This window comes from Amaranthus tricolor, chromosome 4 (genome assembly GCF_026212465.1).
Source record: "Amaranthus tricolor cultivar Red isolate AtriRed21 chromosome 4, ASM2621246v1, whole genome shotgun sequence".
Taxonomy (NCBI): Eukaryota; Viridiplantae; Streptophyta; class Magnoliopsida; order Caryophyllales; family Amaranthaceae; genus Amaranthus; species Amaranthus tricolor.
Window position 1 is genome coordinate 833338 of NC_080050.1, and position 23224 is coordinate 856561.

Genomic DNA, 23224 nt, shown 5'->3' on the forward strand with positions numbered 1-23224 from the left:
GTCTCGTAACAAGAATTATATAAGTTAAAATTTTATAATTAGGTTATTTAACTCAAATATGAAGTATATCTCACAGTAAGATCATCTCATACAAAAATTTGTGATTTTAACAGCTTGTCTTTTATGTATCACACTATTCTAATCAAATCCAAAAAATACATAGGATGGGACGAGCGATGAGTAAGTAAGAGAAAAAGTAAAAAAAAAAAAATCATTGAATGATAATTGGTTAAATAATTGGATCTCATAAAGATTAAAATTAGTGTAAAAAGTTACCAAATAAGAAAATGAGATATTGAATGTGAATATGCCAACAAAAAGAAATGAGACATTTATTTTAGAATAGAAAAAAGAATTATTTTGGGGTTTACAATAGGGGAGTGTGTTGGCACATGGGATTTCAAGGAGGGAATGGGATTTTTGGGTAAAAAAAATCTCAAGTCTTTGTTTGTTTTAAGGGAATGGGGATAGAAAATGGGACTAAAAATTGTAAAAATCTCTAAGAAAAATCTTTTGGGAACGGGTGTTATTTGAGTTGAGACTTTCAGTTTCATCGATTTCTTCCAAGTCTCTAACATGCCAAACAAGGAATGAGACTTTTTTATCTTCAAAGTCTCGTCTTAAATGTCTCATCTTAAAGTCCCACAAGTCTCATTTCCTTGTACCAAACACCCCCTAAAATTAGGAGGAGAGTATAGGGAACTATGGATGATTGACAAATATTGGAATTTTTGCTTAAAGTAATGCTCAGGTTTTTTTGAGAATTATAAGTTAGTATACTGATTGAGAGGTCTTTATTTTCAAAATGATATATATGAAATTTTAAAATTGTTGACAATGTTAGGATGGAGAGGGATCCAATGAGAAGGATGTTGGAAATGTGAAGGGTAAGAAGGACTCTACACTCTTGATTTCACTAAAATAAAAAAATTCTACAGTCACGATTAAGCCAAAAGCACATAATTGCAAAAGTAACTATGTTACACAGAAAAGTAATTATGACGTAAATTTTTAGAACGTTCTTACTTTATAACATAATATCATTTTCTGTGTATATAGTAACAAAACAAAATCAAATAAAAATCGTTCTCATCCTTTTTATTTTAAAATCCCTCTTATTCAATCCTACATCGTGTTAGGATTTTGCATTTTCTAGTTGAAAAGATGACTTTTTAATAAGCGTAAGCGTAACTATTTGTTTTAGTTGATAAAAACTCAGTTTCTCTAGTAAGTTAGAATTAATTGATCACAATGTCAATGGGTTCGAAAATATACAATCACAGGCAATGTCAAGTTTTATGCTTTTTCGTTTAACTATTAGTTAGTGCAATCGTATTAAGAAATCAACTCAATCAAAAGATTAAGTTAATGATTGAAGTCTTATAACATATTATATCCTCTAACACACAAATTCACTCACATATTTGGTTTTTAATATCCTAATTAAATAAGATATGTATAATATTTGAACTCGTGACCTTTTATTAATTGGCTCTAAAACCATATTAAAGAATCAAAATTAAAAGCGTGAGTTTTAGATTGAAGTCCATGATATTTTATATTCTTTATCAAAACAAATATAAAAACTAAATAGTAACTTTAGATTAGTCAATTGACTTTACAAAAAGCGTCATCAAAAATATTTATTAACCGAGCTTTAAAAATTCAATTAGTAGTTAACTAATTTTAATTGGCTCACACGTTATTTATTCATATAAATACAATGTATATCTTGACTAATTTTAAACTTAATAAAGAGAGATATTGTAATTATATATTCAATTTGGGTAGTTGTATTAAAAAATTATAAAAAAATCAATTTATATAAACTTAGAAAATTTCCTTTTAAGATCTAAGCAACATAACATCATCAATAAACGTATCTTTTGTTTATTTAAATTAATCAATATTTGGGTACAATTGTTGAAATATATATCAACCAATTGGCTCTAATCTTATTCAAACCTACTTTGTAAGTAAAGCAAATAGGAATAAACAATATATAAGTTTATTTTCACCAACTATACGTAACAGAGTTGTTTATTAAAAAAGAGAATAAAAAATAAATATATTTATTTTCCGTGGAACAAGCAAAAAATTAGTTTATTATTGACAATTTTGCCAAAAATATAAGAAATTACAATGTGTATTTTATTGCAACTATGCAATCTTATCTCAAATCTTCAATATAATTTATACTCCCTCTGTTCTTTTTTTATCTTTCACTTTGGGTTTTTCACACATATTAAGGAAGATAGAATCTTTGGGTTGTAGTGGGTATTATTTTAATTAAATGGTAGTGTGAAGTAATGATTGTATTGGAAGTATGAGGTTGTAGTGGGTATTATTTTAATTAAATAATAGTGTGAAATAATGATTGTATTGAAAATATGAAAGAGAAAATAATTATAAATAAAAGAAAAGGGGTACATTAAAAGAAAAGGGGGTTTTAAGGGGTAAAAGTGGGATAAAAGCTTTCTAAAAATAGAATGTATTCTAAAGTGGAAGAATTTTTAAAACTACCCGTTATAGTAATGTGGAAGATCAAAAAAGAACGGAGGGAGAGTTTAGCAATATCAAGTAAAAGAAGGAATATAAATAAATAAATAAATAAAAAGAGAAAAGTTAGTAATGATGGAGTATATCAAATTTGATACAAACAAAAGAAATTCAGAAAATGTTTTTATCTTTTTTGTATTGATTGCCAATCTTCAACAGGAAGAAAGATTAAGTAACCACCACAATCAAAATTTAGTTGCTTTATATACTCCCTTTCCCAAATGGTGCTTTATCTACTAAGTATAGTCAAACATTTTTAGCCAAACTTAATGAAATAAATAACATTATTATTATCGGTGTATTTCCCTCATAAAAATCCGATTAAAAAAATTATGATTATAAATTAATAATTTGAAAATTTTTTCTACTTCATGTAAATTGTAAGATATATATCTTTGTGAATATTTGAGGTAATTCTGAGCACATACAAAATGTTCGACTGCACAAATTTTCCTAAATTAAGGAGTCTCAACTATTAATTAAAAATGGTTATATTGTTTTAATTTAATATATGTGCTTGTTTTTAGGACCCAGGATTGCAATAAAAATCTAAAATAAACTAAGGCAACAAAATTATTATTTATTTTTTTCCACCGTATGATTTTGCAAGCATCCGAACCATTTAATTGTTTAATTACTACATAATTGAAGAGTGATACAATTTTTTTATAACACAAATTATGTTTATTCGATTTTGATAATATTTGATTTATATAATGTAAATTATATAAATTGGAATAACCTACTTCATAATTTTTTTTTCAACTCAAAATAATTAATCAATTTGTTAGAGGCTTAGAGCAAAACTCAAATATAGGGATAGAAGAACGTAACAAAGTAATAGAAAGGAAAATCAAAATGCAAGAACAAAGAAAAGAAACACAATTTTTGTCAAAGTATGACAAATACACTTAAATAGAGGAAATACAAATATAATCTTATTGTCCTTATAAATTTGTAGCAATTTGTTTTTTCATTTGTCCTTTTAAGTTTGTAACATTTTTTTTTAAGTAATGTCTCCGCCACTTTCTTTAATTGTCTCATTGTCAATAGTAGCTCTATGAATCTTGTTGCAAAGAAGGGTTTGAGGCAAGAAGACCACGTATCCTATCCAATTTGTCATTGCTATTAAATAACTATCTAGAACCCCATCATGATTTGTAATGTTGGTGGTTTCAAGTATCATCCTCGCTATAAACACTTAAAGTTAAACCATTTTTATTTTGTAGATGACCTCATTCTTCTATGTAGGCTTAACTAACAACTTTGCACTTGATAATGATAATTGTTATGATGTTTGTAAGCCTAAGAATGACGGTCATTTATGCATTTATATTGTAGAGTATTGAAATTTGGTTGCCATAGGTAAAATAACTTGGAATATCAATAAAATGAAAGAATCTCTTTCAGTTCGATGGGTCATATTGTCTATACAAAAGGGGAAATATATAGTCTATCTTTAACCCATCCCTTACTGTTAGTTGGATTATAAGAAAACGATGCTCGACTAGAAGCAAACTATCTAGATGGATGGACATATGCGATTATAAGATTAGCTCAGTATATCAAGCAAGTGCTCTTGCAAGTAATCAAGTTTCTTGGGCTGCTCTTGTATGACACAAAATATCAATCCCTAAATCTATTCCTATTCCTATTCTGTTTTTCGCTTGTAGTAATATTCATACTTAAGCCTCTACCCAATAGCATATATCGTTTATTCAAACATGAGTTTAAGAGTTAAGGTAGTGTTAGTAAAGTATTATTTCATAATTTTAGCTTATTTGGTACATATAAATAAAAATCATTGAGTGGTCAAATCATCTAACACAAATTCTTGTGAGAGCCTTTTGTTGGACCGAATCATTATATATATTTTAAAATATTATAAGTAGGTATTACAAATAGTGTAAGTAGATATTTAAGATATTGAAAAGTAGACACTAAGAATACATTAAAAATATTATAAATAGGCATTAAGAATGCAGTAACTAAATATTAATCTTTAATGGGCCGAACTTAAGATACGTCGTCAATCAATGGACTAGCCGATCATCTAATGTTAGCGTCCAATTTTGCATGTTTGGGTTGATCCACCCAAATAGTAATTAATCGGGCCATCTTGACATTTCTATAAAACTCACTACCCAAACCTGCTCCCTCTTCGTTTCTTCATCTTCGTCTCTTCAAATTCAAGAAGCAATAAACCTTCCTTCATTCAACCATGACGTTTCCTTATCTCGAAGCCGTCGTAGGTATGCTTCTCCTCTTCTTTCCGAAATCTGTGGAGTAAATTCTATTTTTTTGTAGGTTTTTATTTATTTATATATATGTTTTTTTTTTTATTTGAAGGGTTATTCTTAAATCTTTCTTGGTTTTCTTCATTACCCATTTCTGATTTCTATTTCTTCATATTTAATCACAATTTATTGTAAATACTTATTGTATTGGATGCTTGCAAATGGGTTTTGGGTTTTAGCCCTCGATTTGTTTGTCAAATCGACCTCTCTTATTTATTATTTTTTTGTTTGTTTCTGGGCATTGGATTAATATTGGGTTTTTGCATGCATTTTCTGGTTGGTGAACTGATGATTAGTTTTTTGAATTATAGGGTGAAATTCCCTTTTGATTGAGCTTGTTATACCATCCGAGTTCTTGTGGAATGTTAAATTTTGATTGTAAGTTAGCAAATGAGCCTTAATTAACACTCATAAGAACACAAAGGGCTTATTTTAATTGGAAGGAACTTAAATTTCTAACCATAATGTTAACAAAGTTACTCCCATTGGGTAGTTTATTTAACATTTTTGCAAGTTGATGCTTGATCTGAATTTTTTTTTTGTTAGAGCAAATGCTCTTGCCTTTGAAGATTCTAAAACAAAGACTGAATGGATTGCAAAATGTAAAAGAAATCAGACACACCAAGAAATGGAAGGTGGGGAAAATCCTAATATCAAATTGATATTAGACTATAAAACCCCACCCAATGGAATGAAGACAATTTATTGATTAGAGTTCTTGATTACAATATACTAATCCAACTCTAACAATGGAGAATGAAAAACTATAGTACAAAGTAAATTGAAAACCCCAATCACTCCTTTAGAACCCTAATTTTGTGGCTCCCTCCCTATCTAGATCAATCTCACTTCTTGAGGATTACTAGAGTGTTTCTCAATCACTTCACATTCTTATGATGACCAAGGAGTATTTATACAAAATAGAGGACTCAAATATATCCGCTCAAAAACAGCAATAAAAAAGAATGTCACACCAAGGAGCTGGGTTTGCTCGAGTAGGTCGAGCCAAGAGGCTCGAGTGACTCAAGCAAGATGCAGCAACATTATGACCTTGTGCTCCTTGAGACCCTTCATGTGAAGCCACTTATTTCAAGCACAAACATATTCCACAACATCAAACTACAATGTGAGATTATGAGCCACAAACACAACAAATCTCCACCTTGACCAAAAAATCTCAATTCCGCCAAAACACCACATCAATCAATCATCTTACCAAAGCAAATCTATCCATAAGGACGCTCCCAAATTATCCATCATCAAGATGAATCCACCTCTTTTAAAGGGAGTTAATCCATGAAAAATGAAAACTAAGCAAAAGAGTTTGAGCCATGTTCAAACACAACACCAACCAAGGTCAACCACAACTTCAATCATAAGCCCATTGGAAACATAGGAGCAAACACTTTACCTAAGACTACCAAGCACCAAGCTGCAAAGTCTTGAAAATGCAACAACCTCCTAATTCCTATCATTGCAAACCATCCAATGACAACACTAAGACCACATCCCACCAATGGTCGCCTACCAACCAAGTTGACATGCCTTCGATCTATCACATTGCTACCCATCATTGCCATGACATCTCCATCTTCAACCAAGTCCATCATATCACCTCATAAATATGACTCCACCTAACATATGTTCACACACATCCTAAACTTCATCCCCTTAGTTAGATTAACACCACTACCTATCTCCACCTTCTTCTTAGCGCTAGAAGAACTACAAGCCCGAAGATAAACAAACTCTACAAAGGCAGCCAAAATCATGAATGTTGATTTGCTAGGATTTCACAACAAGTACCTCTTGATCTTCCCTGAGTTCCCCAAGAAGACACCCTTCTTAACTCGTAACCCAATTTCGTTTCCCATACAAGCATAGGCCATGTCACCAAAGAACCGTACTCCGCAGTAATTTTGAAGCGCCAACTTCACCACTTTGGCATCAAACATTTCACCTAATCCTACTTTTAACAACGAATAATGAGTCATACCATGTAGAGCCATAACCATCCTTACCTTTCATCTACATCTCATAAATCCACCAAAACCACTTTGCTTTCCAGTTTCTTTCTTTGCCATAATCTTTCAAAGATCTCACTATGCCCCAAGAAGTAAACCCACACTTTTCTCAAAGCAAGCAAATACCGGTAGACACCATGTGATGGCACTAAGAAAAGATTTCACAACACCGAATAACTACAAACAAGAGTACTACATGTTTTATTCACAACCATCTTAGAGCTAACCCATCTTTGCTTGTAATGAACACCAAGCTCACAAGATCCAATAGAATCCATACATCTCTCACCAAATAGACCCCTCTTCGACAGAACCACTGTGTCTCCCTACCCTTTACTACAAGGCCCTCACCATCATTTGAGTATTTGTTACTCTTAGTCAATTGATTCTCAATCAACTCCCTTTATAGTAAAGCTCCTTTTACATCCTCAAAAGTCGACACATCTTTCCCATACAAGATTGTCTCCCTAAAATGCTTGTACTCCTTAGGTAGTGAGCACAACAATTTCATCGCAAGGTCCTCATCATCAAAATTAACATCAAGGTTACACAAATCCATCACAATCAAATCAAATTCATCTTTATGTGATTTAAGAGAACTACCTTCCTCAAGATGAAGACTATGAAGCTTTCTTCTCACTAGCAAGCGTTTGCCACCGATTTTGTCATGTATAATGACTCTAGCTTCACTAAGTACACTATTAGATAGACACAAATGTATCATGAAACGTGCCTTCAAATCCATTTCTTCAAAATCCTCCATGGACATTCTTGGAGGTTTCTTGGACTTCCCCAACAAAGCTTCCTCATAACCATTTTGCACCAATGTAACCTTCATCTTAAGTTTTCATAACTGCAAATGAACATTCCTATCAAACAACTCTATCTCAAACTTTGTAACACCCTTGGCTACTAAGAACCTGATCAAGAATCTTCAAATTACCCCAAATCAATAGAACTCTAACTTTCCTTAGTGTTTCAACTCAAGTTGTGATGCCAATTGTTAGAGCAAATGCTATTGCCTTTGAAGATTCTAAAACAAAGAATGAAAAGATTACTACTCGTCAATACAATAACAAAAATACCAACTATTTTGATCCATTGATGGTCGACAATAAAGATTTGGGTTTTCAGATGAAAAAGATTAAGGTTATTATCCAAAACTTCTTAGGCACCTCTAACACAACCTCGTTTATGACAATATATTTTAAGGTTATCATACCCAAATATTGGGGAATCTTATTGAGAAAGGTCTTTTGAGTGAGAAATGGGGTTGAGAATGAGATTTTGGGTATAGGTTGGGTTTGAGGAGATGAAAACAAAATCAAATAAGAGAAAGTTTTAATCGTTTTTTAAAGGAGAAATGCAATTGCTGATGTGTAAGTAGAATAATTTGTGTATAATTTAGATGATATTGAATGTTGCGAAAGTTGAGGGGGAGGGCAAGGTTGTATATAAAGGGTATTTTTGTTTTTCTTTTCTTTTTGTTTCAAATGATCTTTAGATATTTAATTAAAATTCAAATAAAAAGAAAACGAAACCTTTAACCATATAATATGCTATGATGTAGACAAAAATGGAACCTCATTACTTCATGTCGAGAACTTTTTTTTGCTGCCACTAGCAAAAGCTAAAAACCTTGTTGCCACCATATATAATATACCAAAATTTGAGTAGAATCCTTAATCTTTTTAAATAAATATCAAAGCATATTATACTAAAGATGTAAACAAAAATTTAAATATTCTCATGTTTATGTTTGAATTGATGAGTTTCACTATTGGACTCGCGGGATCCACAGTCAACTAGCATAGCGCCCAACACGTATTTGAGCTTAAGATTCATCCAACGGACCATCAAAATTTTGAGCACAAAGATAACAAATTGTCTTTGATAGCACCCAACACTTTTTGAGCTTAAGATTCTTGCTAATATACTAGAATATTGAGCACAAAGATATTGGACCGTCTCAAAGGCGTAAAAAAATATCAAATTGTCCAATAGGTAGGGAAATATTAGATCATTGCCTTTATAAGTATTTCTGCAGGGGAAAGACGACAAAATTTCACTTCAACTTTGCAACATCTTCCAAATATGCTGTTTGACACTTAAAAAAGTTGCACTTCAACTCCTTCCAGTATAAGCCATAAGCATTTTATATGAGTGGTTATGAGCATGTTCAGCGTAGCAATTTTTTATCGACTAGACGATTATTGAAGCTAAAATGCTATTTTCTACGTTTAAGTGGCGTTTAGTGCTGCACTTTATTATTTTCAGAACGTTATAACTTGTTTCGTTTCAAAATCTAAAACTAGCTGTTTGATTTTATTTATTATTTTTTTAAAAAAATTTATTCTAACACGCTAATTTTATCGAAGAATATTTATTTGTACACAATCTAACAACTACAACTACTTGTAGTTGACAAATTGGACAATAATTTCTTATGAAATGCAAATTGTAGTTTGTGTTTTTTGCATGGCCTATGGGCTATGTTTTCCGTGCATTCAATTTGGCTGCAAAAATATAGGGGAGACAACTAGAGCATTTCTACAAATTTTAGTTGCATGAAGATTAAAGTCTTTGCTTTTTGATGCCAAAGTAGTTATACCTGAACGAGCTTCTATACACTTGATATCAAGTTGGAGATACAATTGGCCTCCTTAACATTAGATAGAAAGGGGTCAATTTGACAACCACTCACCAAAGTAGACAATGAAATTGAAGTCACATAGGTTAGTCATATTAAACCTTGAGGGACATCAAGGTGATCTTCCATTGTTTTGTCTCACTGAAATGACAAAACTCCTCATTGCCCAGATCAAGAAACCATAAATAATGAACAAGCTTTTCAAAAGTTAAAGAGTGCGTAACCAGAAAGATGATAATCCGATGTGAAAGTACTTTGTTTGGTAAAAATGATATCGCGGGATAAACTTCTAAACTTTTTTTAAATAGAAATTCTGCAACCATTTAACTCAAACATCTGAATATGATAATAGCTTTTGGATAATAGGACCGCATTTTGGTATTACTAGCAGCGCACAACTTAACTCTGGTACACAAACCATGTGCAAACTTGTAATCATCGTCACTGATTAGCATGACTATGTTAGTATTATGAAAATTAGCATTCATGCCATCGGGTGGCTTGCTTAGTTATCGTTTATAGACTTTATAAATTTCATCCAGATCAAAAGCATTTATGGGCTGTTGGTTGATTGCTGCTATAGTTATGGCTTCATTCCTATGAGTTCTTCATCTAAATTCAGAGTTTGAAATGCTTGATTTCTAAAATACTACAGTACATTTGTGCCATTAGTTCAAAGCACTGCATAAATTCCTAAAATGACTCGCAGCTATATGTCAATTTCATTTTCTGTAGAGTCCTACCGTCCCGGGTCTTGCCACGGTGTCGATGCTTGGAGTTTTGAAGAATTTTCTTCTGTTTTCTGTGTGCTTGAGCCTTCTACAGGAAACTTTGTATTTATGTCGCATTCCACATCAATTTCTAGCCTTATGTTTGGTTCTCAAGAATTGTTTTCTTTTTAAGTTTTATTGATTAATGAAGACGAAGTTCAGATTGATTAGGTAAAAGATCATGAGATGATGAAATGAATGATCATCTTACTGATATGCTTTACTCCCCTAATCTAGACTTGTAAGATTATTCCCAATTACTAGACGAGGACATGGGTATGTGAGTGGAGGAGGAAGGAAGAGAATTGTCACTTTAAGATCACCCTTACTCAAACTTTTGAAAACTAAGCATAAAATATGACGAGTCTAACATATGGTTTGTTTGTCACACCAAAAAGAAAATAGTCGTACCAGGGCACTATTATATCATTAGCCAAAACTAGGTGATTTTTTGCGCCGCTAAAAGGATAAATTGAGAATGATGGCCATAAATTGAGGAAATAGAACAGAGGAAGATGTGGATGGAATTGTGAGTAAAATATATATGCTTATGTATCAAGTTCAAGTAATGGCTGGAACTATCAAACTAAGGAAAACAAATTGAGGATAATTATGTCGTCTCTAATAGCATCGGTTGCATTATAAAATGTCTGCACTCACAAAAGACTGGTGTTTATAGTGTGATCTTTTTGTTTCTTGGGCATCCTTGCTAAATTCTTCTTTCGGTGTAATTTTCTTGCTACTATTTGATTTCAGGTTTTATGATACTGATGTACTTCTTTGAAACCTATTTGGATTTACGTCAACATGCTGCTCACAAATTGCCAACACTTCCTAAACCTTTGTTAGGAGTGATAAGCCAGGAGAAATTTGAAAAATCTCGGGCATATAGTCTTGATAAAAGGTTATTTGCTACTTTCTCTTGTTCAATTATGTTGCTTGTGGCTTTAATCCTAAAAGTTTTTCAAAAAAGAAAATGTTCTGCTCGTGGAAGAGTTTTCATTTTTTGTAATTTCATTTTTTCTTTTCCCAACTGCACATAATGACTTAATTATTATTTTTATTTGTCATTTTAAATGCAGCGGCTTTCATTTTGTTCATGAATTTATAACAATAGTGTTAGATTCTGGAATTTTGTACTTTGGGATACTGCCGTGGTTTTGGAAGGTGAGAGGCTGAATGACTTTTAACTGTTTGATGTAAACCAGTTGTGAAATTTTTTTGCTCATAGATCCCTTTTTTGACCCTGGTGTTTTTTTATTTTCATCGTGTCCAGAAATCAGGAGACTTTTTGGTGCATGCAGGTCTTAATGCTGAGAATGAAATATTGCACACCTTGGCTTTCTTAGCTGGTGTTATGATTTGGTCACAGGTACTTGCCTATGCAATGTTAAAATAGAAGTTTTACTCGACGTTATTTCTTTGGTTGAAAAAATTTAATGACATCTCTTTTGCATTGCTAGACATTATGATGTGTTCTTAAGTTTGGTTGCTAGACATTATGATGACTTGATTCACCTTGTTACGACTTAAAAGTCTCGGTATGTGTATTTACATCAATAAGAACAATGACATAGTCTTAAGTCTTAACCCCAACAATAATGGGCCGGCTACATTTTTACCTCAAATATATTGTAATTCTATAATTGTTTTAGAGAAAGTCCTCAATTTAGACTCTTGAGTTTGACGGAAGAATTTAAAACTCCCAATCCCCACAATTGATGGCTTATGATGCTCCTGGTCTATTTGGTTTATTTGGGACAGAAAGAAGGAGTTTTCGCCTTACGGATTATTAAGTTTCTATCTGGATCAAGATAGAGTTAGAGAACCAACTTGCTCGGACATTTTTAGAATTGCTGCATCTTCAATCTTCATTTTGAAATTGTTGCTTGTTTGTTCAATGCTTTTTTTTCTAAAGAAATGTGTAGTTTTATTGGATTCCTTTAGTGTGTGATTTGTTAAATAGGATTTAAGACCAGAGACTGATAGTCTAAGTTTGGTTAAGTTCTTTTGTAACAGCCCTGAGGGGAGAGATATTCTGCAAATGCTTTGTATTGAAAGCTCCGGTGTTACTTAATCCTTTATAATCCTTTATATCAAAATGGGGATGGTTTGTGTAATCCACTTCTAAATATTGCTAAATTTTTCTAAAAGTATGCTACCTGCACAATTTTCTTATCCTAGTATGTAAGAGGATGGAAAAATTGTAGAGATGCAAAATGTTTTTTTAGTATCTTACTTGAAATTGACCTGTAACCCAAAATGACTCTATTCGTAAACAAAATTGGGCATACCCGACCAAACCCTAATGTTTTGACCCGCATTTTTAATTTTGTCAATTTTTGAGTTACTTGTCATTTATTGGTCGAGACTAGTTTCCGGAAGTTGGAAACTTCCCAACCGAATTCTGTTTCGGAAAGGAGGAGTAAGAAGAGATTTATGTCCTTTTATTTCTAATAGAAAAAATATTTCCAAAGTTGGAAAGATTCTGAAGGAAAATCATTAGCTTTTCACGACTTTATAGCTTGAACATGAGCATTGTATACATTCTTGAAGATGATGTGTTACATAATTTCAAGAATAATTTTACACTCATGATTATCCATTAATATTCCCGATGATCCCTCCTTTTCCCTATTTGTTAACCAAACAAAAGATTTTTCGTTGCTTTAAATCCCTTATTTTCCTTTAGCTTAATTTCCTTCCATCCTAACAAAGTGTTCAACTCTAAGCATTGTTAATGTTAAAAAAAGAAAGGAAGGAATATTTATGATGAACTATTCTAAAAGTACTCTTTTTGGAGGTGTATGTTTGCTCATAGAAGTCTCTTAATGTCTCTCTTTGTATGCTTAGGTAAAAAAGGATTTTATTATAATTATGATTGTAGAATAATATTTCAATACTAAAGAAACTTGCATATCATTTGAGGCTTACAATTTAAGGAATAATCTGATACAGATCACGGACTTGCCATTTTCTCTTTACTCAACTTTTGTGATTGAGGCACGCCACGGATTTAACAAGGTAGATTGTCTCGTGTTTTTTTCTTTGCTTTGCTTTTGTATAAGCTAGCCTAATTGAGGACTTCCCTTTGATATTACATTAATCATTTCTTTTTATTCTAATATCTGATTGCATGTTATTGATGGTTTTTACAGCAAACGATATGGTTATTTTTCAAAGATATGGTGAAGAGTATCATCCTTGCAGTTGTGATTGGACCTCCTATTGTATCTGCAATCATCTTCATTGTACAGGTGTTAGGCCGACTCCCAGCGCACAGCTACCATGTTGCTTTTTTTTTTTTTTTTTTTTTTGTGGTGGTTATGTAGTATTTCTTTCCTCTAAAATTTGAGAAGATTTCATTTCATTTTATTCCTTTTGTAAAGTTGGTTAATCAATTGAATACTAAGTTTTTTTGCATGGTTTCAGAAAGGTGGTCCTTACTTGGCGATCTATCTCTGGGGATTCATGTTTGTTCTGTCTATTGTAATGATGACCTTATATCCGATTTTGATTGCTCCTCTTTTTAACAAGTTTACCCCGGTATGCATTATGTAATCGATATAATTAATTGTTTAGGAAGATTAAGTGTAGTTTGATTTTTATTGATGTGGATTTGGTGAAAAATAGCTTCCCGACGGAGAGTTGAGGACGAAAATCGAAGATCTTGCCTCTTCACTGAAATTTCCCTTGAAGAAATTGTTCGTAGTTGATGGATCGACTAGGTCAAGCCATAGCAATGTAAGATCCTAGCTCTTGTATGTTTTTATTCTCTTCAGAGTTTCCCATACTCAAACTATGATGTGCCCTTTCTGTAGAATTATTTTGTTTCTTGTTCAAAGGGAAGCTTTTGAGCTTGACATTTGAGAATTACAATTAGTCTTGAGGTAAATTTTCTGGACGGAGTTGATCGTGTAATCTTTGGGGGTGACCTCTTTTGTTGCCTGGGGAAGTTTTATAGTTGCCCGAAGAAAGTGATTAGGGTTCATATGTGTGCACGTATTTCTCTATGATGTACTTGAAGAATATTCTTTTTTAGCCTTTTCCCTTGGTGTATTGTATGCTTCTTGTTATTTTTCTTACTATTTTGTGTTTAGAAAATAGTTGGAGGCTTGGAGCAAACTTAAGTATGAGATTACGATTATATAACAATCAAGACTTTAGAATTGGAGGCTCGAAGAATCATTCTCTCTATATTCTTTGTTAACGTTTGTAACCAAGTAGCAATTGACACTCAATAGTTTTCAAGTTAGAGTATAAGAGTAATGAGTCTAGTGGTGAACCCAAGATTTTGACTATGGGGGTTTTCAAAATTGATTATAGTAATTAGACAATAGAAAAGAATTGGAGGGAGCATGATTGAGATATTTAACATTTTTTACAAGTTTTCTCAAGAAGTTTAGTATGATGTTTAATTTATGGTGGGCACGCCCCTTAATGCGTCTGCCACTGTATGAGTCTGCATGTCTTCTATTAGTACTTGTCTCACTTTGAAGAAGCAGGAGGAAGTAAATGAATAATGACAAGTAAACTCCTGAATAGCAAACAAGATGAAAAATAGAAAGAATTTGAATTTTTTTTTTAATATTATTTTTCCCCTTATTTTAGGTGAGATATTACCAATGATTTTTCAGTGAAGAACTAGGAAAGTGATTTAGTTGGTATAGTTCTTTTAAGAGGTGAGGAAAATTTTTTGAGAGGTGAGGAGGGTGAATAAATATAACAATTAGCTGGCCCTTTATGTGTTTTAAATTGTCATTTAAGCACAAGTATTCTAAGAGGGGGGCTCGTCTAGTTATTTCTTGCATCCCACAGGAATTCTAAATTCCATGGGAGTGGTGATTCCCCCACGGAAAAGAGGTAAATTACACCACAACATCCTGGAACACCTTTATCTGCCCCTTTTGTGCGTTCATGTCTATTTTTGTATGCCATGCTTCTGATAGTTTTACAGAAATATGAATTGGAATCTATATGTCCTCTGACGCTTTCGTTTGTGAAAATGTTTCTTATTTTTGTATGTTTGCTTAATGATCTGCAGGCTTACATGTATGGTTTCTTCAATAACAAGCGTATAGTCCTCTATGACACTTTGATTCAGCAGGTAGACTCAGTACCACACCTATTAATTTCCTTACTCTGCTATTTGTGCCAGCTTATCTTTTTTGTATTCTTGTGCTTTCTGTGCGCTTTCTTCACCTATTTCCATGGTCTTGGCAGATTTCTCTTGGAATGTGTTCTTAATACTCTCGTTTAGCAAAAGAGAAATAGTATCTAGCCTGTTCTACACATACTAAAGTTTCAGTGAAAAATTAATTTACAGCGACATCTAATGCTTTGTGAATATCGCAAGAAAGAATTTGTCTTCGACTACGCTAAGTAAAAATTTCAATTGCAACTTTTTAGGGACATCTTATGTGTATCCATCTCAAACTTCCTTTGAGAAAACCGTGGCCTCAAGGATCTGAAGAGACTAATGGTTATCGTGCTGGCAACGCATATTGTGTGTTTGGTTGTATCTGAATATCAGTTAACAGTCAGTAGTCGGAAGATGTATGTTTTGCTGATGTCCAAGTAGCTACTTTGTTCATTTTGCTACTGAGTTTTAATCGAGTACATAAACAAGTTGCAATTTACAAATACAGGGAATTCAAGTAGCTACTTTGTTCATTTATAGTGATTGCCAAGAGACCTTATTTCTGATTTAGTTTTATATCTGTTTTATGAATTTTAAAAATCCATGTTTAAGGACTTGTCCTTAGAGTGTAACTTTTGGGAATTTACTCCTTGAAGTTTTTTTTGAATATCCCATGTTCCATTTTTATGGCATTTTCTTGTAAATATCCCAATAATTCATCGTAGTATTTCTTTTTTCGTTTCCGGTATTGATGTTAGATGAATAATTCATGATTTTGCAGTGCAAGAATGATAAGGAGGTTGTTGCTGTTATTGCACATGAACTAGGGCATTGGAAACTCAATCATACCATGTATTCCTTCATTGCTGTGCAGGTATGACTTGAACTATGTTCTCTGCATTGACTACATCACACCTGCTTTTAATGATGCCCCTAAAATTTTCTTTTAATTACTGAGAAATACTAATGAAGTGAAAAATCTGCTTTTGAGATATTTTTTACAACCTAGTTCCTCTATACCTCTCACTTATGATGATGTGCTTCATAACCATATATTTTCTTTTACAATATTTATGTTTTTTATTTTAATTGTGATAGCTTTTGAATCATTATAGGAGTTTACTATACCCGTATCAGTAATGTTACAAAATGTTGATCAGTTACCGGGATGTCATTTGTATGATTGTGTTTCAAGTTATCCTGACTATGGAGCTTAAAAAAGTTTCATGTATTGGAATTCAACTCACATAGTAAAACAGCGCAATATTGGAAACTGAAAAAGAAGTCTCTGGAATGAATATTTAGGCAAACCATTTAATGTATTTATAGTATAATGAAGGTGAAGGGAAGAATATGTTTATGCTTGTATTGACAAAAGTGTGTTTACAAATTTTGGATTGCTGAGCTCACTCGAATAGCTCACTTATATATTTTTGGTCAGTCTTTGTGCATTCATGAAATACATTATTGCTATAATCATCTTTTTTATTATTTCTCTGTTATATTCTTGCTGACTTTTAAATGACTTTTCTTACTACCCATACACATCCATCATCACAAATCTACGTCCAATACCTACAAATTTGTTTTCCTTTCATATATTTTTGTAAGGTTTTTGTTAACCTTATGATGCAATGATATTGTCGAATTTTTTTGAGTCAATGTTCGTATGAATATAGAATTCTTTTGAGGTAAATAAATAGATTTGTTAACGCTGAGCTTGTGAATGAATATATTTATGACATAAAACCATTGCAATCAAAAGATATCTTAATTGATGTATTGCTCATGCAGATTCTTACATTCTTGCAATTTGGAGGATACACTCTTGTGAAAAATTCAAAGGACCTATTTGAGAGCTTTGGATTTCATGATACACAGCCGGTGCTCATTGGTCTCATCATTTTTCAGGTTTGGATCCCACATAAATGTGTTTTTTTCATATAGATAGATGAGAAATCATAGTCAAAGTTTGACATTAACATTCGTAAATTCTATTTGAGAAGAACATATGAAAACGGAGGGAGTATGTTTTTTGGAATTTTTTTTCAGTTTTTCCGAGTTAGAAACAATTTTCTTTCAGGTCAGTAGTAACATTTAATTTCTCTTTTAAATGCAGCACACTGTGATACCTCTCCAGCACCTTGTAAATTTTGCTCTGAATCTCGTGAGCAGATCTTTTGAATTTCAGGTAATGTTCTTTTAGATACTAAAAGGTATCTCCTTCTACTAGATTCTTTGAATCATACTTTGACCATGTTTGCTTATCGCAGGCCGATGCTTTTGCAAAGAACCTAGGTTATGCAAATGAACTCAAGGCCGGTCTTGTAAAATTACAGGTAACGTATCGAATGACATTTCCAGCGTATCAATTCATGTTCTTTCTCTATGTGCTGCATGAATTTCTGCTTTATTATTAAAATTACTGTCACATGATTCGCTAATCATCTTTCGAGTCGCGAATCGAAAAAGCGAATTATGGTCGGATTTAGGCTATTTTTGATTCATTTTGGTTGAATCGCGAATCCAAAAGGCGAACTAACTAGCGAATTATGTTTCACCAATTAAAATCCAATTGCGTTCCTTTAGTTTCGATGGAGTCAAAATATGGGAGGTTCCGAGCATGTTCAACATGTTCGACCGTACAGGGCCTCGAAAAATTAGGGGCCTCAATATTAAATTACTTAGTATATGTTAAGTGTTTAAAGATACAAATTTGTTTAGAAAAATATCATAATTTTTAAAATTGCACAGGGCCTTCATAGAATTTATCAATTTTTGTTCTGCCTATGACAAAGATTCATAGTTCTTTGGTTTCAGATATAATAAATTAAAGTTAAATGCATCATTAAATCATGTGCAATTTTATTTATGGAAAGTTGCACATGACCTTTGCTATCAAGAGTCAATTGAAAACAATCTCTTTGTTAGTTTATTATTAACAAGGCTAAGATTGCATACATATTACATCCGACCCTCCCAAACCCCTCCTTAGCTTAGTTTCTTGCTTGGAAAGCGAGTTGCTGATCTATGTTATCCTGATATTCTAGGAGGAGAACTTGTCTGCAATGAATACAGATCCATGGTACTCGGCTTATCACTATTCACACCCACCCCTCGTTGAAAGATTAGCCGCACTTGATGAAGGTGACAAGAAAGACGACTGAGAAAAGTGTGACTAAAGCCGAGGATGTAAACTCGCTGGTGTATGTAGCACTACTTTTTCACTACAGATGAAATTGTTAGTCTGTTTATCAGACTTCCACTGATTTTAGACTTTGTACCTAATACTTATGCAACTTAGCACTACAGGCCAACAGGGAAAGCATGGGTTGGGGATTCACATGTATGAATTTTGCCATAGTTTGATTATTAATGGTCATAGTCTTGCTTCTTTTTCTGTTGGGATTCTTAGATTTGTTTTGTGCCACAATTTGATGGGTTACATGTTGCTTATAATGCGTATTACACGCTTTATCCGTTTCAGTTTGTTTGTTCTCAAAATTTTGATTATACTTGACAAACAGATTGAAACGGATGAGCAAGCATTAAATACAAATTATACAAGCACTACCACGATACTAACAAGGTTTTACATCACGAACAATTATGAACTCTTGAACACGAACCAATTTTTAACTGATAACCAACTTGATCAGACTTATTCAAAGTTTTCAAACCATGACCTAGACAAGAAATTGGCGAGCTAGGTGTGATTTGAGCCCAAAATGTGTGGATGATCAACCAGTAACTCATGAATCATCCCACACCCGGACTCATCATTTACTTACCATTGACTCCGTCGATACCATTTCTCTTGCCCATTCAATTTGTCAAAATTTTCTTTTTAATTTGCTCTATTAAATTTGATTTATTTTTATTTTTGAATATGATCTCATTCCCTATACTTCCTATATTTTATGTCTTTTAAGGAATATGAGCCCACTTGACCCAATTCCAGTAAATGGGATAAAATGGCAGGAAGTGATGAGTATAGTCTAAAATGGTTGACTTAAAGACGACCCGATGCTTAATTAACAGTGAATTAACATCCATTTTGTCTTACTTTCAATCTTTTTATGACTTAAGTTAAATCAAATACATATATATTTTCTAAACTCGTCTAAATATAAGTAATACAACATTACAAAGATACATCAAGTATATAACTCGAGATTTGCCTAGCTAGTAATTCGCCTACTTGGTTTCAATATTTGCTTTAGCAGTGCCATCTTTGGAACATTCCAATGCTCCACATGCCTGCCATCATTAAGTACAAGAAAATGGAGTTTGTTACGATAAATACAAGAAAAATTAATCTAGTAAGACTCCTAACTCTAAATATCTGCAAAACGAGCACATGAAGATACGTGTGGTGATCTAAACTCCTAACTTTTTTATTGATAGATAAAATGTTAAGATTTTTGTTAAATTTATATTGTTATTGCTCATCATAACGGTTATATTTTTCAAAAATCTGTTCGAAATGAGTACTTAATTTTAACAAAGAATTTTTACCTTTTGTTGGTACCAAAAGCTCGGGTCATGCGGATATAAAAAACATATTTGAGTCCCACGCAAAAAGTCGAAAGCTTAGAGTTATGACGTAGAAATTAAAAAACAAACTATACTCCATCATATTTGTTTGCAACTTACCGGCAAACCTTACCAGATTCTGAATCAAAAAAATACTCTGTATAACCTGTAGCTGCATAGAAGAAAAGTTTTAACATTTATATATTTATTGGTGAAGGCTATAAATTAAATTTCTAGAAAATTAAGTTTTAAATTTACCCTTTTAATGCTATATGACTAAAAGTTGAATTTTGACCAAAATGACATTATTAAAAAGACATTTCGTTTGTTAACTAGTTGGAAATTTTAAAATAGTAGCTTGACTTTAAAGTCATTTATAATTTTGCGTGGCTAGTCATCTAATTCGACACTATTTCATACTCATGACGTAATTTTCAATTTACTAGTCATGATTTATTTAAAAGATGATAAGATTGGCCATAGCTCGTGTTAACTCGCGAGCCTAAAACTTAGGTAGGTTAGACTAGAGGTTTAGTTAAATATCCAATGGTTGTGCCAAAGGCCGATGATATGTGATTTTATATTAAAGTTTGTCATTTTATAAAAATTGTTTTAAGATTTGTGGCCGAAAGTACATAATTGAATTGTTCATATATAATAGTAGACAATCATAGTTATAATTATACTCATCAACTCAATATTTCGCATAAGTCAGGAGTTTGAGAGAGAAAGGTAGCGGACAAATCATACCCGTACCGCCTAAAAAAAAATAAAAAAAAAGTACGCAGACTCAAATAATTCCAAATAAATTTGCCACATCTAAAGAGAAAGGTAGACATGAATTTCAGCAATTAATTGACTATGTGAAACTAAAGACGTACCAGAAAGGATAGGCTTCCAAGGGAAAGACAAGATACAGCTAAAACGCCAATGTCCAATGCCCTTGTCCTACAGTTCACCATATTATAATCAAGAAAATATAACAAAAATAACAAGCAAAAAAAATTGTATTTTGTTATGAACATCTTGAGCAATCTCACTTGAAACGAATAAAACATTTCATTACTCCAATATCACAGCGTAAAAATATGGTGTAAGTTGCGCGGTAATGAAATCTTAATATGGAAACTGAGTGATTCAGTTATCATAGCGTCTACATATCGATCGAAATTATAAGATATCCTTTGATATGGTCCAAAACGCAGTTTTTACTCCTTTACAATGCGGGAATATCGATTCGTTTATTTTAAAAACCATAATAGATATTTTAATATATATATATATATATATATATATATATATATATATATATATATATATATATATATATATATATATATATATATAATATATATAAGAAATTAGATTAATATTACCTCAAAGTCTTCCCATTTTGTAAGTTTCATGTCAGATTTTGTAATAAGGGAGCCAAAGTTGGTACAATTCCTCTTAAATCTTTTAAGCCCTTTGAATGAGCCTGCTGGATCAGCAAATTCACATTCGACTTCATACGCACCAAGCGTCAGATTTCCTAAATATTTAGGGCCAAGACGGAATAAAAATACACAATTATTAGGCATGATTTATTTTGCATTATCTCGAAATTTTAAGGTTGAAAACAAATAATCAAACTATAACCAAAGTAAAATACATTCATACAATAACAAAAATATATATATATATATATATATATATATATATATATATATATATATATATATATATATATATATATATATATATATATAAAGAAACCCCTTGTTAAGGGGGTCGTGTGTGCGTAGAGATGTCTATTCAGGTAATATATTATCTCAGATGGGTTAATATATGTTCGTGCGAGTTATTTCGGGTCAGATTGAGTCATATTCGATTTCGATTAATTGGTGTCAAGGAACCAACTCAACTCAAAACTTAAATGGTTAAAATCCCAAGATATGTTATATACTCTAACTTGCCTCCTCACACGAGAGCCTTTTAGTTAGAAATGTGGATGTAACACAAACACTTCCTATACCTGGCGCTGAATATTCCACTTTAAATAAGAGGTGATTGAGATTTAAATCCGTGAACTCTTGTCACGCTGGCCTCTAATACCATATTAAGAAACTAACTTAACTAGAGTCGTCTTGAAAAATTTGAGGGTCCGTAGAAAACTTTTATTTTACGCCTTATTTACAGTAAATATGTTTATTTTTTTATTAATAAACTTAACATATTTTTTTTAATTAACTTTTTCATATACAAGAGAAAGAGGGGCCCTGAGCGGTTGATCAACTTGCACACCCTTAAAGACCTCTAACTCAACAAAAAGCTTAAGCTGATAATAGAGGCTCCCGAAGTATATTATATGCCATTGGGTCAATTTTAAACAGTTCGCTATACGATCAGACATCTTCCATGTGTCCATCGTTAATAAGGAGATAATCTAGACAACCAGAGAAATATCAATATGTGAGTGAATACCTGTGACAAAGTAAGACCTTTGAAAGTCTTGTTTGATGGTTTGAACCACAACAGCTCGATCAACAGCACCATTATCATCACAAGGAAGGCTGGAACATTCCTCGACAACATCGGAAGACGGTGATCGGAGAACAGAAGCAGCAATACCCAGAAGTTCAGAAGCATACCATGCTACTTTAAGCACCACATTTTCAGGTTCCCCTTTATCTTTTTTCTGTGTTGTGACTGAACTATTATTACTCTTTTCTTTATTTTGTGCATAGCCCTTAAATCTGTATATTTTGGGGGATAAATGATGGAATTTAAGGGTAGTTATATATTTATAATCTGTGCTGAAGGGTGATGCTGATGAAGTATGTGAAAGAAAAGAAGCCATTTTTTGTGGGACTTTTGATATAAAGAGAGATTTGGTTTTGGTTTCTTACTGGTTTTAAGTGAAGGGAAAAGATTGTGGACAAGAATATTTAAGGGTTATAGACCATAAAATTACAATACCTTGTCAATTATGTGGCATTGTGGCCCCATATTAAATCTAATAATACTATGTTTTACCTATATGAAGCACAAAAGATTTTAAGAAAATTGAAGTGGAAGTCAAACTCTTACTATAATTCATATAAATTTGCAACATTCAATTGGGTTTTAGTGAGTTGGATAATAAGACAAATACAATTACTCGTTATCATCATCATACCGAGTAATCTGCTTACAGAAACTATTATTAAGACATGGAGAGGAATAAAAGATTATAAGTCATACGCGCGAAAAAAAATATTATCAGAAAG

The 23224-nt window shown here is 32.3% G+C and overlaps 2 protein-coding genes across 5 annotated transcripts; one reads left to right on the forward strand and one right to left on the reverse strand.

Moving 5' to 3' along the window:
- Positions 1 to 4660: 4660 nt before the first annotated feature.
- LOC130811354 (CAAX prenyl protease 1 homolog) lies at positions 4661 to 18840 on the forward strand. The gene is made up of 14 exons (XM_057677627.1): positions 4661 to 4811; positions 11057 to 11204; positions 11383 to 11467; positions 11577 to 11672; positions 13259 to 13324; positions 13459 to 13557; positions 13733 to 13846; positions 13934 to 14044; positions 15345 to 15407; positions 16222 to 16314; positions 17235 to 17351; positions 17560 to 17631; positions 17714 to 17779; positions 18491 to 18840. The coding sequence occupies exons 1-14, from the start codon at positions 4781 to 4783 to the stop codon at positions 18605 to 18607; spliced, it is 1278 nt and encodes a 425-aa protein (XP_057533610.1). The 5' UTR covers positions 4661 to 4780; the 3' UTR covers positions 18608 to 18840.
- Positions 18841 to 19447: 607 nt separating this feature from the next.
- On the reverse strand, positions 19448 to 22955 carry LOC130811355 (uncharacterized). 4 transcript variants are annotated; one of them, XR_009041161.1, is made up of 5 exons: positions 22440 to 22883; positions 21353 to 21507; positions 20858 to 20924; positions 19959 to 20148; positions 19448 to 19700 (listed from the first exon to the last, which is right to left on the reverse strand). XR_009041161.1 is itself a non-coding variant. In XM_057677628.1 (5 exons), exons 1-5 carry the CDS (start codon positions 22813 to 22815, stop codon positions 19622 to 19624), a joined length of 729 nt encoding a protein of 242 aa, XP_057533611.1. In that variant the 5' UTR covers positions 22816 to 22955; the 3' UTR covers positions 19448 to 19621. The 4 variants fall into 4 exon arrangements, 3 of the variants coding, with proteins under 3 accessions (XP_057533611.1, XP_057533612.1, XP_057533613.1); XM_057677628.1 differs by having other exon boundaries at positions 20097 to 20148; positions 22440 to 22955; XM_057677629.1 differs by having other exon boundaries at positions 20110 to 20148; positions 22440 to 22884.
- Between the last annotated feature and the right edge of the window lie 269 nt (positions 22956 to 23224).

Bases quoted from the DNA above. Each gene is read 5' to 3' on its own strand.
- LOC130811354 (XM_057677627.1), top strand. From the start codon at position 4,781: ATGACGTTTCCTTATCTCGAAGCCGTCGTAG. The intron at 11,205-11,382 runs GTTATTTGCTAC...TTTTAAATGCAG, and splicing joins GCATATAGTCTTGATAAAAG to CGGCTTTCATTTTGTTCATG. The intron at 16,315-17,234 runs GTATGACTTGAA...TTGCTCATGCAG, and splicing joins ATTCCTTCATTGCTGTGCAG to ATTCTTACATTCTTGCAATT.
- LOC130811355 (XM_057677628.1), bottom strand. From the start codon at position 22,815: ATGGCTTCTTTTCTTTCACATACTTCATCAGCATCACCCTTCAGCACA. The intron at 20,149-20,857 runs GTACGTCTTTAG...TCTTCTATGCAG, and splicing joins TTGGAAGCCTATCCTTTCTG to CTACAGGTTATACAGAGTAT. The intron at 19,701-20,096 runs GTAAGTTGCAAA...TAATGATGGCAG, and splicing joins GAATCTGGTAAGGTTTGCCG to GCATGTGGAGCATTGGAATG.